We start from the raw sequence: 12,176 nt of genomic DNA on the forward strand, positions 1-12,176 counted from the left end.
TCAATTTTTCTCCAAAATTAGTAATCGGGAGTTTTTTCAAGAGTTTTCGTAGCCCGCTCCTACCGCGATTGTTTTCTTTTAGGCTTTAGGCTTCCCCATTGTATTAGTCTAGGATCCCACTGCATTGTTTGTACAAGTAGAGTAAGAAAAAAGATTCACAATTATTATAATAATTGTGCCTGCTCTCATTGAGCTCACGATTCGCTGTGGCCGGTGCAAATAAATACCAACACAACTTCATTGAGCTCACGATTCGCTGTGGCCGGTGCAAATAAATACCAACACAACGCAAGCTTATGTATTAAAAGTGTTTTATTGGCGGGCATTGGTGTCGTTCTTTGGGAGTATAGTGGAGAACGGACAGTAACTGCAGTATGATGTAGTTTGTCCGTGAAGATAGGCTACTTATTGCATTTGAATGGAGCTGCCGTTTTCTTCCTTTTGACAATTTCTTCCATAGGGTTGTCACAGTGGCTGCACAATAATTCTGCCACACTGTACATGCAAGCATAACATTGAATTAAAAAGCTCGTGCTTCAAAGTTGGCCAATTTTAGAAAACATCCATGTCGAAAAATGAATTTCCTCATATGTTTCATTTATCCCAATTGTTTGAAACTTTAACAAATAGTGTGTGAAGCCTTTCCGAGGCTACCATTGGGCCTCAAAAATTAAATATTGCTTTATTTAAGAGCTACTGCCTGAATGGAGTTTTGGAAGATCGCGCATAAACCAGTAAATATAAGCTTATTGAAATAAAAGACCTTCCACCATTTAGCTGAAATACTAATCTTTCTTAAACTCTTGATGAATTAACCAATCAAGGGATCACAGACTTTCAGGCCTCTTCTTGGCCTTTCCTGTGATTCCTTCACTCTCACTTGTATTATGATTTTGTATGTATCCTATGTTTTTTTTCATTCATTCATTCATTCATTCATTCATTCATATTTTATTCATCAAACAATATCATCAAATATACAAATATCATCAAATACATTATAAAATATAAACATAAAAATATATATTACAAACAACTGTAGTAACAGTAAATAGCAAGATTAATTATAATAGCAATTATTAATGCAAAATTTAATACAATTTATGACATGATCTACGCATGAGTACGCAGATCAAGCGAAGTAAATTCGTGGTATGCATCACCATAAGAATGTGATACAAACATAATGGGTGAAGATTAAAACACAATATAAATAAGATTATACAATAGATTACAATAGATTAAGTCAATATAACATAATTATACCGTAATGATGTGAATATAGGTGGAGGCCTACAATAAATCTTACATTTTACAAGTTAAATGTAGGTATCAGCATATAATTATAAGTATAAATGAGATATAAACATGAATATGCATGTATACAGTATAAATTCATTTTTTCATAGTATTATATCGTATTTACATAATAATGTAGCTATAGGCCTACAATAAATCTTACATTTACAAATCAAATAGTTATATGTCAAATACATGAAAAAAATGATGGATATTGAATGACGAGGTCCCTGCTAAACGCGGAGCGTGGGGGTGCAGTTAACTAGAAATGTAGCTACTGATTATGTTTTTCTTGATTTTAGATTTGAAGGATGCACAGGATGGTGAATTTTTGATAGCATGATGAAGTTCATTCCACAGTTTAGGTCCCTGGGATTTCATCGTATTACTAGCCAAAATTGTTCTTGTGGGAGTAATACAGCCTGTCTCAAAAAAAATTGTGCAAGTGAAAAGCGCCCTCTCTGGCAATTAGAAAATAATGTTGTGACATAATGCTTACATCATCGTCAAGGCCGTAGTCTTAGCTCTGAAATGCCCTTTGTTCTGTTCAATTTGCTTGTTTTAATCTCGAGATATGTTTAGTTAAAGACGAAAGGGTAAAATCACAATTGTGCCACTTTTACTAGGGAAGAGGGCTTTACATGTAACAGTGATAGCATCAAGGTTATCAAGAGTTCCTTCGTGAAATCAAAAGAATGCATCAATAGCACAATACAAAATTTGTTTGACTGTTTTTATCATGATGCAGGAATAATGATTCTCCTTTTCCACTTAAAAGATAAATAAATATTTCACATTCTGTTGTAAAAATTAAATACATGTGCATGTCAATGATTTTATCATGATTTTATCATGGTAAATGCTGTTCTCTTAGTCACTTAAGACATGTTAAAAGACAAACAAATATTGCGCACCTATACATGTTATAGGTTAATGAACGCGTATTACTTGGGAGAGATATTAGACAAAATAATGCATGCGTGCTGATGTTGATGCGTCTAATGCATGCGCCCCGAAAGGAGGAGTGCAATAGACGCATCAACATCAGCTATCATTGATTTACATGTACAGCTCTTCCCTAGTAAAAGTGGCACAATTGTGATTTTACCCTTTCGTTGTTAAATAAACATATCTCGAAATTGGAACAAGCAAATTGAACAGAACAAACGGCATTTGAGAGCTAAGACTACGCCCGAGACGTTGATGTAAGCATTATGTCGGAACGGTATTCTCTAATTGCCATAGAGGGCGCTTTTCACTTGCACAATTTTTTTTGAGACAGGCTGTATAGGTGTCATTTTTGCTATTTGATGAGTGAAAAATAAATGAATGAATGAATGAATTGAATGAAAACTAGTTGAAACATAACATTATCAAAGATATTTTTAGGGAGTAGTTTTCCAAACCACAATAGCTCTAAGCCACTGTGTGTGTCCAAGGCAACACTATTTCTTGTATACGCGGTACAGTGTATTCCGTTTTTTAATAAAGCTCATTCATGTAGAAAACTTATACGACGTGTTTCTACTGCGCTTATTTTTGAGGTGATGTGTCTAATATTAACAAACTAATAATGTTAATTATTTTATTGACTGTTAAGCTATACTCTAATGTATGTTATTGGTTTTAGTGTTAGGATGACACGAGTGCATTTCAATTGCAATCTTCAGCGTCGTAGTTCGTAATGGGTAAATTACACTGTGCCCCCCGCCTCCCGAGGCTCCGGAGCAATATTTTCTCAAATATATACTGTTTAGCGTGCCGGTTTCAGATTATACAATGCCTCGTTTCAAATATTGAGTTTTGGTTTTGGTTTTGGTTTTGGTTTTGGTCACGTGGTTTCCTATTATCCTGCCTAACCTCTTGACTTTGTTTTGTTTCCATCTGGTTCCTTGGGTTCTGCTTTGCGCAAAATTGATCTGTTGTGTGAAGTTATAATTTGTTTCACATTGGTCATGCAACAATAGCTAAGTTGACAGTATTTCTGTTTAACAGTTTGTGCAATTTATGTCCAGGGGGAAAAACATCTGTCCAGCAAGTTGAAGAATTTTCTTCCAAGATTTGTTGATGGAAAAACTTGCAACTGTAAAGTGAAACTTGACTGTCCCCTCCAAGGCAATTGTTTAGCTACCAGTATATATAGTTTACCAAGCGACGGTAACCCGGCTTGGCAATTCACATCATGAAACATATATCGGACTAACTGCTAACTCGTTCAAAAATTATTATTATTATTATTACAGTATATTCTAATAGTAATAGTGGAATGGGGTTTCTTTTATCTTAAAACGGTTCAAACTACACGCACATCTTGGAATATGGGTGTGAAAATTTCTTACGAATCTCCCCAACGTATATAGGCAAAATCTTCTCAAACATATATTTCATGCTGGAAAGGTTTGATATTATTTTAAAAGTAGTTTTCTTAGTTTTCAGTGGTTAAAATTGAAAATTTATCAAAAATTAATCTAAATTTTAATATCATTTTGTTAAATTTAACTTTAAGATATGAAAATAATTACCAAGTGTCTGTAAGTCCTTCATTTTTGTACTATCTTACGGCCTAGTCCACGCTTTATTGAATGGAGAGGTCACCGGTTCCGTTTTTCCTGTATAATTATTATTCAAAGTCAATTAAGAAGATTATACTAGAGATCAGTAGTATTTACTGCCACTGTCCTCAATTTCAAATTGTGTACATTTTGGGTTGTCTCTGCTCTGCTATAATATGGGGGGGATCGCAATTTTACAAATTTTTGAAATCTTCACAAACAATCTAAATCTGTTAAGTGTTTTTCACTCTAAGTAAGTTGTTTTCAATTAGTAATAATTATTACTAGTAAATATCTATTTTGAACGGGCTTTCAGTTGTAGTTTTGACATCCGCGTATGTCACGTGACGCGTGTTCTATACCGCCTGCTGTCAGTAGTATTTAATTTCAAATTGTGAACATTTTAGAGCCACTTAGCTGTCTCTGTACTGTTATACCACCCAGCCTGATACCACCGTTATTATCATTATGCTGCCCTCACACATCGGAAGTGAAAAACCTTGTATCTCTTGGCTTCCTGGGGTTGAATAAAGAAGTCTTTTTAAATTGCGTGTTCTAGATGTTACTGTTTAGATGTTACCAGTAGCGTAGCCAGCAGGGGGGGGGCAGGGGGGCAGAGCACTCTGCCACCCCTGCCCCCCCCCGACAAAAAAATGAAAGAAAAAGTGCCCCTCTGACAAAAAATGAAAGAGAAAATCAGGAGGGCAAAGGAAAAGAAAAAGGGCAAGGAGCCCTTTTCTATCAAAATTCAGGGCCAAAATAGTGTAAAATACAAAAAAAAATTCGCGCTACGCGCACACATTGTAACAGTAAAGCCCTTTTTAGCCGGATAATGGGCGAAAATAGTGTAAAATACCATTTTACGCGCACACATCATCCCAATAAGGCCCTTTTCGGGAAGCTCGAAGACATACAGTCTCTATGTATTGTATGATGCAACTGCAATTTTTTTCGTCTGTGCCCCCAAAATTTTATTTTGCCCCCCCCTGACCAAGAAAGCTGGCTACGCCCCTGGATGTTACTATTAAGGTTGAGAGCAACCATTATCATAATTATGCGCACATGCTCACAATGATCACGATGTGATAGGTTGAAGCCTATTAAAATGAAAAGTCACTTCGCAATAATGGAAAAATTCTCTTGTTTTGACAGGGCAGTACATTTTGTGTGGATATCCCGTCCCCGGGAATCCTTGTCGATAAATTTATTGATGAATTGATCCGATAGTACATGTAATAATTGGCCAAGAGCCCCTGCTTGTTTACATAAAGTTGTTATGATATTGATAATGTCCATTCCGATCCAAGTAACATCACGCGGAGGCTCCTGAAACATACATGGATTGTATATCTGTATAATTGATTTCCTAGTGGGCATAGAGTGATGGGGAGTCGAAATCAATATTGTTTCGCAAAATTAATAATAATGACAAAAACATAACGTAGGCCTAAAAATTTGGGAATAAATTTCAAAATAATGGTCAAAATTATCAGTTGAACAAATAAAAATACATTTTGTCCATCATGGGACAAATCATTTTAATTTATACACTCGTGTTTGTAAATAAATTAGATGTGACAATTGATTATTCTTTATATAGTTACAGACAACATGGAATTATTTATTTATGGCTTGTATTCATGCTCACGATTATAATTCTTCATCACTTCGGGGTAACTAAAATTTAAACATGGCGATGTTAGCATCAACAGTGTTTTCGTTGGGTAAAGAGCATTTGTTCCTTTCAGTTTTTGCCGTTAGTCTGTATTTTGTTGTTCCAACTGCAAGAAGTGAGGTAAGAAATGGACGATTGATATTAGGAACTACTCAAAAACCGTTGACGTCCTTTAATAGGCCTATGAAAGTTTCGTGTGTGGGTTGGAGTTAAAATATCACGTTTGTAACAAAAACGAGTTACTTGATGGGGATAATTTTAACATTTCTGACAGGGAAGAAGGCGTTCGAGAATCATCGAAACAAGAAAATTCCTACCTAGCACTTATATATATTTGGGTTGTTCACTGAGTGCGCGAAATTAATACATCTAGGCCTATATTGCAATAATGAACAGGTACGTACATGACTGTATGTTGATTAAACTCACGAAAGCAATTTCAGCGAAAGGGAGCCTAAAAATAAAAATGATTATATGATTAATCTAAATACAGATATATCATATTAATGATGGGCATTAGCGCCAATCCGGCTTAAATGTGTAGGGGTGGGGAGGTGGTGGCTTAAAAGAACAAAAAAAATGGGTGGGGGACACCTCCGTGATCGACACCCATAATGATGGGTATTAGGTGACATAAAATGATATGGGCAAAATAAAACATCAGACAAGATTAATGTTATAAATTCAAAGGCCTTCGAATCTGCCTATCTATCTAGCCGGGGTCGGGGGAGGTGCGGGGGTGCGATGCAAAAAATCGACAAAAAGTCTACTTTCAGGTTGAAATTTTTAAGTGTGCCAATAAAGTCCAAATTCAACTGTAATGTTAATCTGTCAAAATAGTCCGAAAAGGTCAATTTTTGATGTGTAAGGCCACTTTTGCGTGTAAGCAAATTTATTTTGGAAAAAGGTGTTCATTTCGGAATTTTTAAACAGCACCCCATTCTCGTAAATATTGGTCGTGTGACTACTCCCTATTCCAGAAAAATATAGCACTATTTTTTTCGATCAAAACAATATTATCCAGTATTACCATTAATGGTGTCCTCTTGTATCATTTATTGATCCTTGATGTGTTTTGTGTCCTCGTCCGTTGGATTCACCATTACCCACTAATTTCAAGTTATGCATTTTGTAAAACACATTTTATAAACTTTTACATAACCAATTATCAACAATAAAATAAAATATTACAATAAGGGCTGACTCTTAGCCTATACGCAAGATTTTGAGTACTTAGACTTGTGCCAAGTTTTAGAATTTTGTGACTACAATAAAGAAAACATTCAAAATTGTACGTTTTTGGCCCATTTTCCATCAAATTGTACTTCGCTTTACTTTCGTCCTCCACTTGTTCCTCTCAGAGTCGCGGGAAAATGATGGGTGGTCTGTCTTGGGCTGCATGGGTAGCATCTGCCAGGTTGGTGTTGTGCCTTGTCAAGATTTTCTTGACCCCCTCAATCCTTCTTCTTCTTGGTCTTGGTACCGGACAGTTTGCTGTTGTAGGTCCGCAGGGCTGGTTGATTTGGGGCATGCGCATAAGATGACCAAACCATTTGATGCGATGGCTTTCAATCTGGTCTAGCATAGGCTTGGTGGTGCTTGTCTCTGATGACTTCATTCCTGATTCTGTCCCGTCTTGTCTTGTTTACAGCTTTTCGTAGGCATGTCATTTCACAGGTGATGATCTTCCGTTCAGTTCATAGCCCATGTTTGTGCCTGATAACAGAGAGTCGGAGTATAGATTGCGTTGATGATTGTTCTTTTTGCATCATTGGCATCATTGCTGCCTTTTATTTGGCCGTGGTCTTCTGGCACTTGTTTCCATCAGGACTGGTCTGTGATCAGTATCTATGTAGATGTTTGGCATTGCTTTAGAGTCATTCACTTTGCATCGATCTGTCTTTTTAATGAGGATGAAGTCAAGGTGAGAAGCTTTGGTGAGGTCATTCCACTTGTGAATATTTGGCTACTCCTATGTTGGAAGAATGTATTTGTGACAAAGAGATCATGTTGGGCAGAAAGTTCCAAGATGAGTTGTCCATTGTAATTCCGACTTGAATTTGGTACACTGTGAGGTCCTAGGTAATCTTCACATGGTGATCGTTCACTTCCCACATGTTCATTCATGTCTCCCATTACCACCAGCATATCCTAATTCTTTGTACTGTTTATAACATCAGATAACTCTCCAAAGAATGTATCCTTGACTTCGTCTGAGTAGGAATCATTGCATGGGGCATACATTTGGATGTATGTTGTAACCTCTTTCTCTTTTTGTATTCTGAATCTGATTATTCTTTCGGATATGTAGTCAACTTCCATAATGTTCTTAACTAATTCTGGGTGTAGGTAGAAACCCACTCCATGGACAGCTCTTTTATTTTGTTCTTGTCCACTCCAGACCAGATGAGTACATCGTCGCTGTGAGATTCCTTCATGCTAATTGTTTCAGATATTCCCATGATTGAGATGGTTTACCTCTGCATTGTATCAACAATCTCTGGTTCCTTCTGTCCAATTCAATTTTGTCCACTGACTGTAAACTTGTTAATTTTTTCTTTTATTGTCAGTTAGAACTAACTAAGGGATTATGATTAAGTTATGTTTCATTTGGCATAACAGGATAATATTTTTTGAATTCCAAAAGAATTAATGTTGTAATTTTCCTGGAAAAGGGATTAGGTGTTTACCTATAAACTTTCTGATGAAATCCCAGAGATGTAGAATTAAATATCAAGTAATTCAAAATATTTTTGCATTAAATATAAGTAGATAATAATTTGCTGAACAATAATGATGAAAACACGTTTACTTTCTTTGGCAGTGTCAAGGCCCACAAGGAGCAGCGGGACCTGCAGGGCCTCCAGGTCCACAAGGCAATGGTACAAATGCCACATGGTATGACATATCACCTAGGCGGAACTGGAAACAGTGTACCTATTCTCACCTAAATAACGGAAATGATTATGACACGGTTGCTGTAAGTTAATAAAAATGTAAAATGCTAGAATAGTATAGGAAACTCCACTTGCCTTATACATGTATTTATCGAAATTCCTTTTTATTGTACTTTCACTATTTAGTTTTGTGAATATATTGCTTTTTGCTCCTTGCTCCAAATGAGCAATTTTTATGTTCACAACATACACGAGTACAAACAGATATCGTTACACTTTGTTCCAGCAAAATATCTCTATATTTAAGATATGTAAAACCAATTAAAACCTGAATATCATAAACGTCAGTATTCGGTTGTGCATGTGGACTGCACAGTTAAGATGTGCAAAATATTACTCATTATATAATATTATCACAAATATTTGTATTATGACAACAAAGTTTATTGTATCTCTACAATAAACAGATTTACCTCCTGTGAAATAGCCTTGTCCAAGCCAGTCCCTAGTTTACGGCTTTATGAAAGGCCAATGAGGTCTATCGTTTGCGGTACCAATGGGAAGTGGTCAATAACATTCTGGCGCCGCCCGGTTTTCCAGGAATCAGGCACTTCAATTTGGTGAAGAAAAATTTTCCTACCCACCACGCCCAAAAAATTTAATTCATATCCCAGTATTCAATACCCTCGGGCCACATTAACAGTGTTGGCAGTCCTTTCTCTCAAAGCTGGCCATGTTCATATCATGACATCACCGTAGTGTCTAGGTCAAATCTGTCTCGTTCGAAGTAACTCACCTCTTACAGTAGGTTTTTGCGGAATATCCATTTTAAACGAATTATTTTTTCAAAAAGGAGTCATTTTCATTTTCCTCATAATATTAGCTTGCCACTGATATGATGTTGTCTATAATATATGCGCCCTTTAAAAGTAGTTTATCCTGTTGCACGGAATTAGCCAGCACAGAAATCTTCTATTGAATGATTATACAGGTTTATTCCGTAAACTGCTATTCCTCAATGTAGTCTTAACACTAGTCTAACTCATGAATATCTGCCACCAAAAATACAGTCTAAAACTGATCTCTTTTACAGACCTGTCAATTCTACAAAGAGTCTGCGTCTACAACTTTATTTGTATTATGGGGAGGAGGAGCCAGAATATGTTGTTGCACTGGTTGCTGTGCCCGGTGGTATTTCGCTTTTGATGGAACAGAATGTAGTGATCCAGATAAGATTGAAGGGGTGATACATATGACCAATTTCGGCGGTGCTGACTTGCACAGACATCGGACTTTCCAGGGTAAGCATCGAGGGGAAAATTTGCTAAAGTGACATTTTTTGTGATTTTCTGTTTTGACGGGGCATTGGGGTTCAAGCCTTAGTTTGGGTGAATTATTCCCTCAGTTGCGTAGCTAGGATTTTCCAGGGGGTGGCGGGGAAAAGCGTCTTTCAAGTTGACAAGAAAAAAATGCCTACAAATCTAGATTACAGCAGGCAGCATCCCATTCCCACATGGGCGGAAAGATGATCAACTGAGGGAGAGCTATCCCAGGCGTGCCACAGGCTACGCCACTTATTCGCCCTGATTGATTCCCCCAATATCTACGCCTTTGCCGATGTCGCTGATGTCGATTATACAGCCTGTTTTACTATTATGACAATTTGCTTGGTTGCATGGTCGTTGTGTGGAAATGTGGAAACACGTCGAATCCAGAGAGTTGTATTCTCATGCAAGTTTGTACAAGCATTGCAAGCTGCACAATCTGACACAAAAAGGCAGATAGAAAACAGAATTAAATATTATCTGATGATGAACAAGCGATTAAACGGTGAAACGTAACCATGGCAACACAAACCTTTAATTAGCAGAAGCAAAAAACGGGTGAAATAAAAGTTGAAAGTTAGGAATCTCCATGTTTAGTCCTTTTTTTCAACTTTTTGACAAGCCCGTTCTAAAAAGTTAAAATTCAAACAGAATGAACGAATGACATAATGAAAAAAAATATTTATAATGTGTTTTACTTTACCTCTGTAATTTAAAGCCATATTATAACATTTGCTGAGGAGAACGCCCTCAATTTATTTTAAAATTCTGGTTTTTACACGATTGTAATGTAAAATAGTAAACAAAGATACTCTGCAAAAATCAAGACTTTAGGTGCTGTAGTCAAAATCCGAGATTTTGAATAAAACGCAGGAACCATCGTTTTATTATTACGATGGAAATATAAGTTGAACACGTAAATAAATTTAAAAAAATAAAAAAATGTATGCGATGTTCATAACACATAACACAGTACGCACACGGCGTGCGGGACACGCACACTCATACACCCCAGAGGATCGTACCGTATCATGGTATTACAACCGCGGGAGTAACATGCATTGGCGCTAGTAGTAAATTCCATTTTTGTTTGCTTTACCTCACTTGTTCGGCTCAAAATTAAAAGGGGACATATCTGACAGTAAAGGCTAACATTTCATGGAAAATAAATACTAATATATTTTTACAGAAATGTTATAATATGGCTTTAAGGGAACATACATTTCTTTCATTCATTCAGATTATATAAATAATAATACAATTATTAATCTCACTGCAAAACCATTGCACTTAAACTCTTTCTTTATTCAACATAACAATAGCGTGTTGTACAAATACCAACTTACTACGTGGACTTGAACCCGAGGCCTCTAATAAATTACGATCACCATTTTGAAAAACGTTTTTCAATGATAACTGAATCACGTCGCAACATACATAGATTTGATAATACTACTTTTTATTTCTTCTTTCAGGATATTGTAACGGTCTTTCTGCTGGATGGATTGATGTCCAATTTAAAGTAGGGGACTGTTCCGGTTATGGTCAATCCGACAGATATACAGGATGGAATAGTATTTCAAGGATTATCATAGAAGAAGTGCCTGCTTCACCGTATGGATAACAACAGACGCGAGTAATTATTGATGTTGCTGGCTATTCCCGCCGCATGCTGTTGGAGTTGAAACAATTGATGCTTAAAACTAAATAGTACGTCTATTGCATTTACACTATCTTATAAGCTTCTGCCTGTGATATTTCTATGTCCACCTACGATTCAAGGGCGTCAATGTTTGAGATGTGGGAGGGGAGTGCATATTTTTGTAAAAGTGGAGTTCGGCAGGTGAGCATCGCACGACCGAGAGAGTGTCTGATGGGATGTACCCTCCTCCGAAGTTGGATTTTTTCCAAACGAAGCCCCCAAAATTGAAGCAATTTTGTGCACATTTTTACACTAAATTGTTAGTTACATCATTACATGTAGTCATGGTAATATCACGAAATGTGTTAATGTGGTCTAATTACCCGTGTCCCACCGTGTTAAAAGTTAAACAACACGGATTACCATGTGAACCAAAAATTTTAACGAACACATTTAAACTTCTGTAAATGTACGTTAAAAAGTTTAAACTTGTTGGTTCAAGTATTAACCAACAATTGTGTGTTAACCTGGTAATCCTGTTGGTTACAACTTTTAATTGTGTTCTAACAGTGCCTGGATTGACGCCCATGCTGCGATCGTTGTGTTATTAAATGATATAGCATTTCACTGACTATCAAATACATGTAGATCTATAATGTTCTGTGAATAGTGTCTGACAAAAGAATAAAAAATATATATGTACATTAAAACCAACTTTGTTTTGGGTTGTGTTGTCACTTTTGCATTATTAGTATGGTCCATGTTTGGATGAGACTAATTTAGTTA

At 36.4% G+C, this 12,176-nt stretch overlaps 1 protein-coding gene across 1 annotated transcript; it reads left to right on the forward strand.

The window, feature by feature from the left end:
• The first annotated feature begins 5,541 nt into the window (after positions 1–5,541).
• Positions 5,542–11,469, forward strand: LOC140142398 (collagen triple helix repeat-containing protein 1-like). Its single transcript, XM_072164368.1, has 4 exons — positions 5,542–5,646; positions 8,351–8,506; positions 9,517–9,724; positions 11,224–11,469. The coding sequence occupies exons 1-4, from the start codon at positions 5,542–5,544 to the stop codon at positions 11,370–11,372; spliced, it is 618 nt and encodes a 205-aa protein (XP_072020469.1). The 3' UTR covers positions 11,373–11,469.
• Positions 11,470–12,176: the final 707 nt, after the last annotated feature.

Source organism: Amphiura filiformis, chromosome 20, assembly GCF_039555335.1.
Source record: "Amphiura filiformis chromosome 20, Afil_fr2py, whole genome shotgun sequence".
In the NCBI taxonomy this organism is placed as follows: Eukaryota; Metazoa; Echinodermata; class Ophiuroidea; order Amphilepidida; family Amphiuridae; genus Amphiura; species Amphiura filiformis.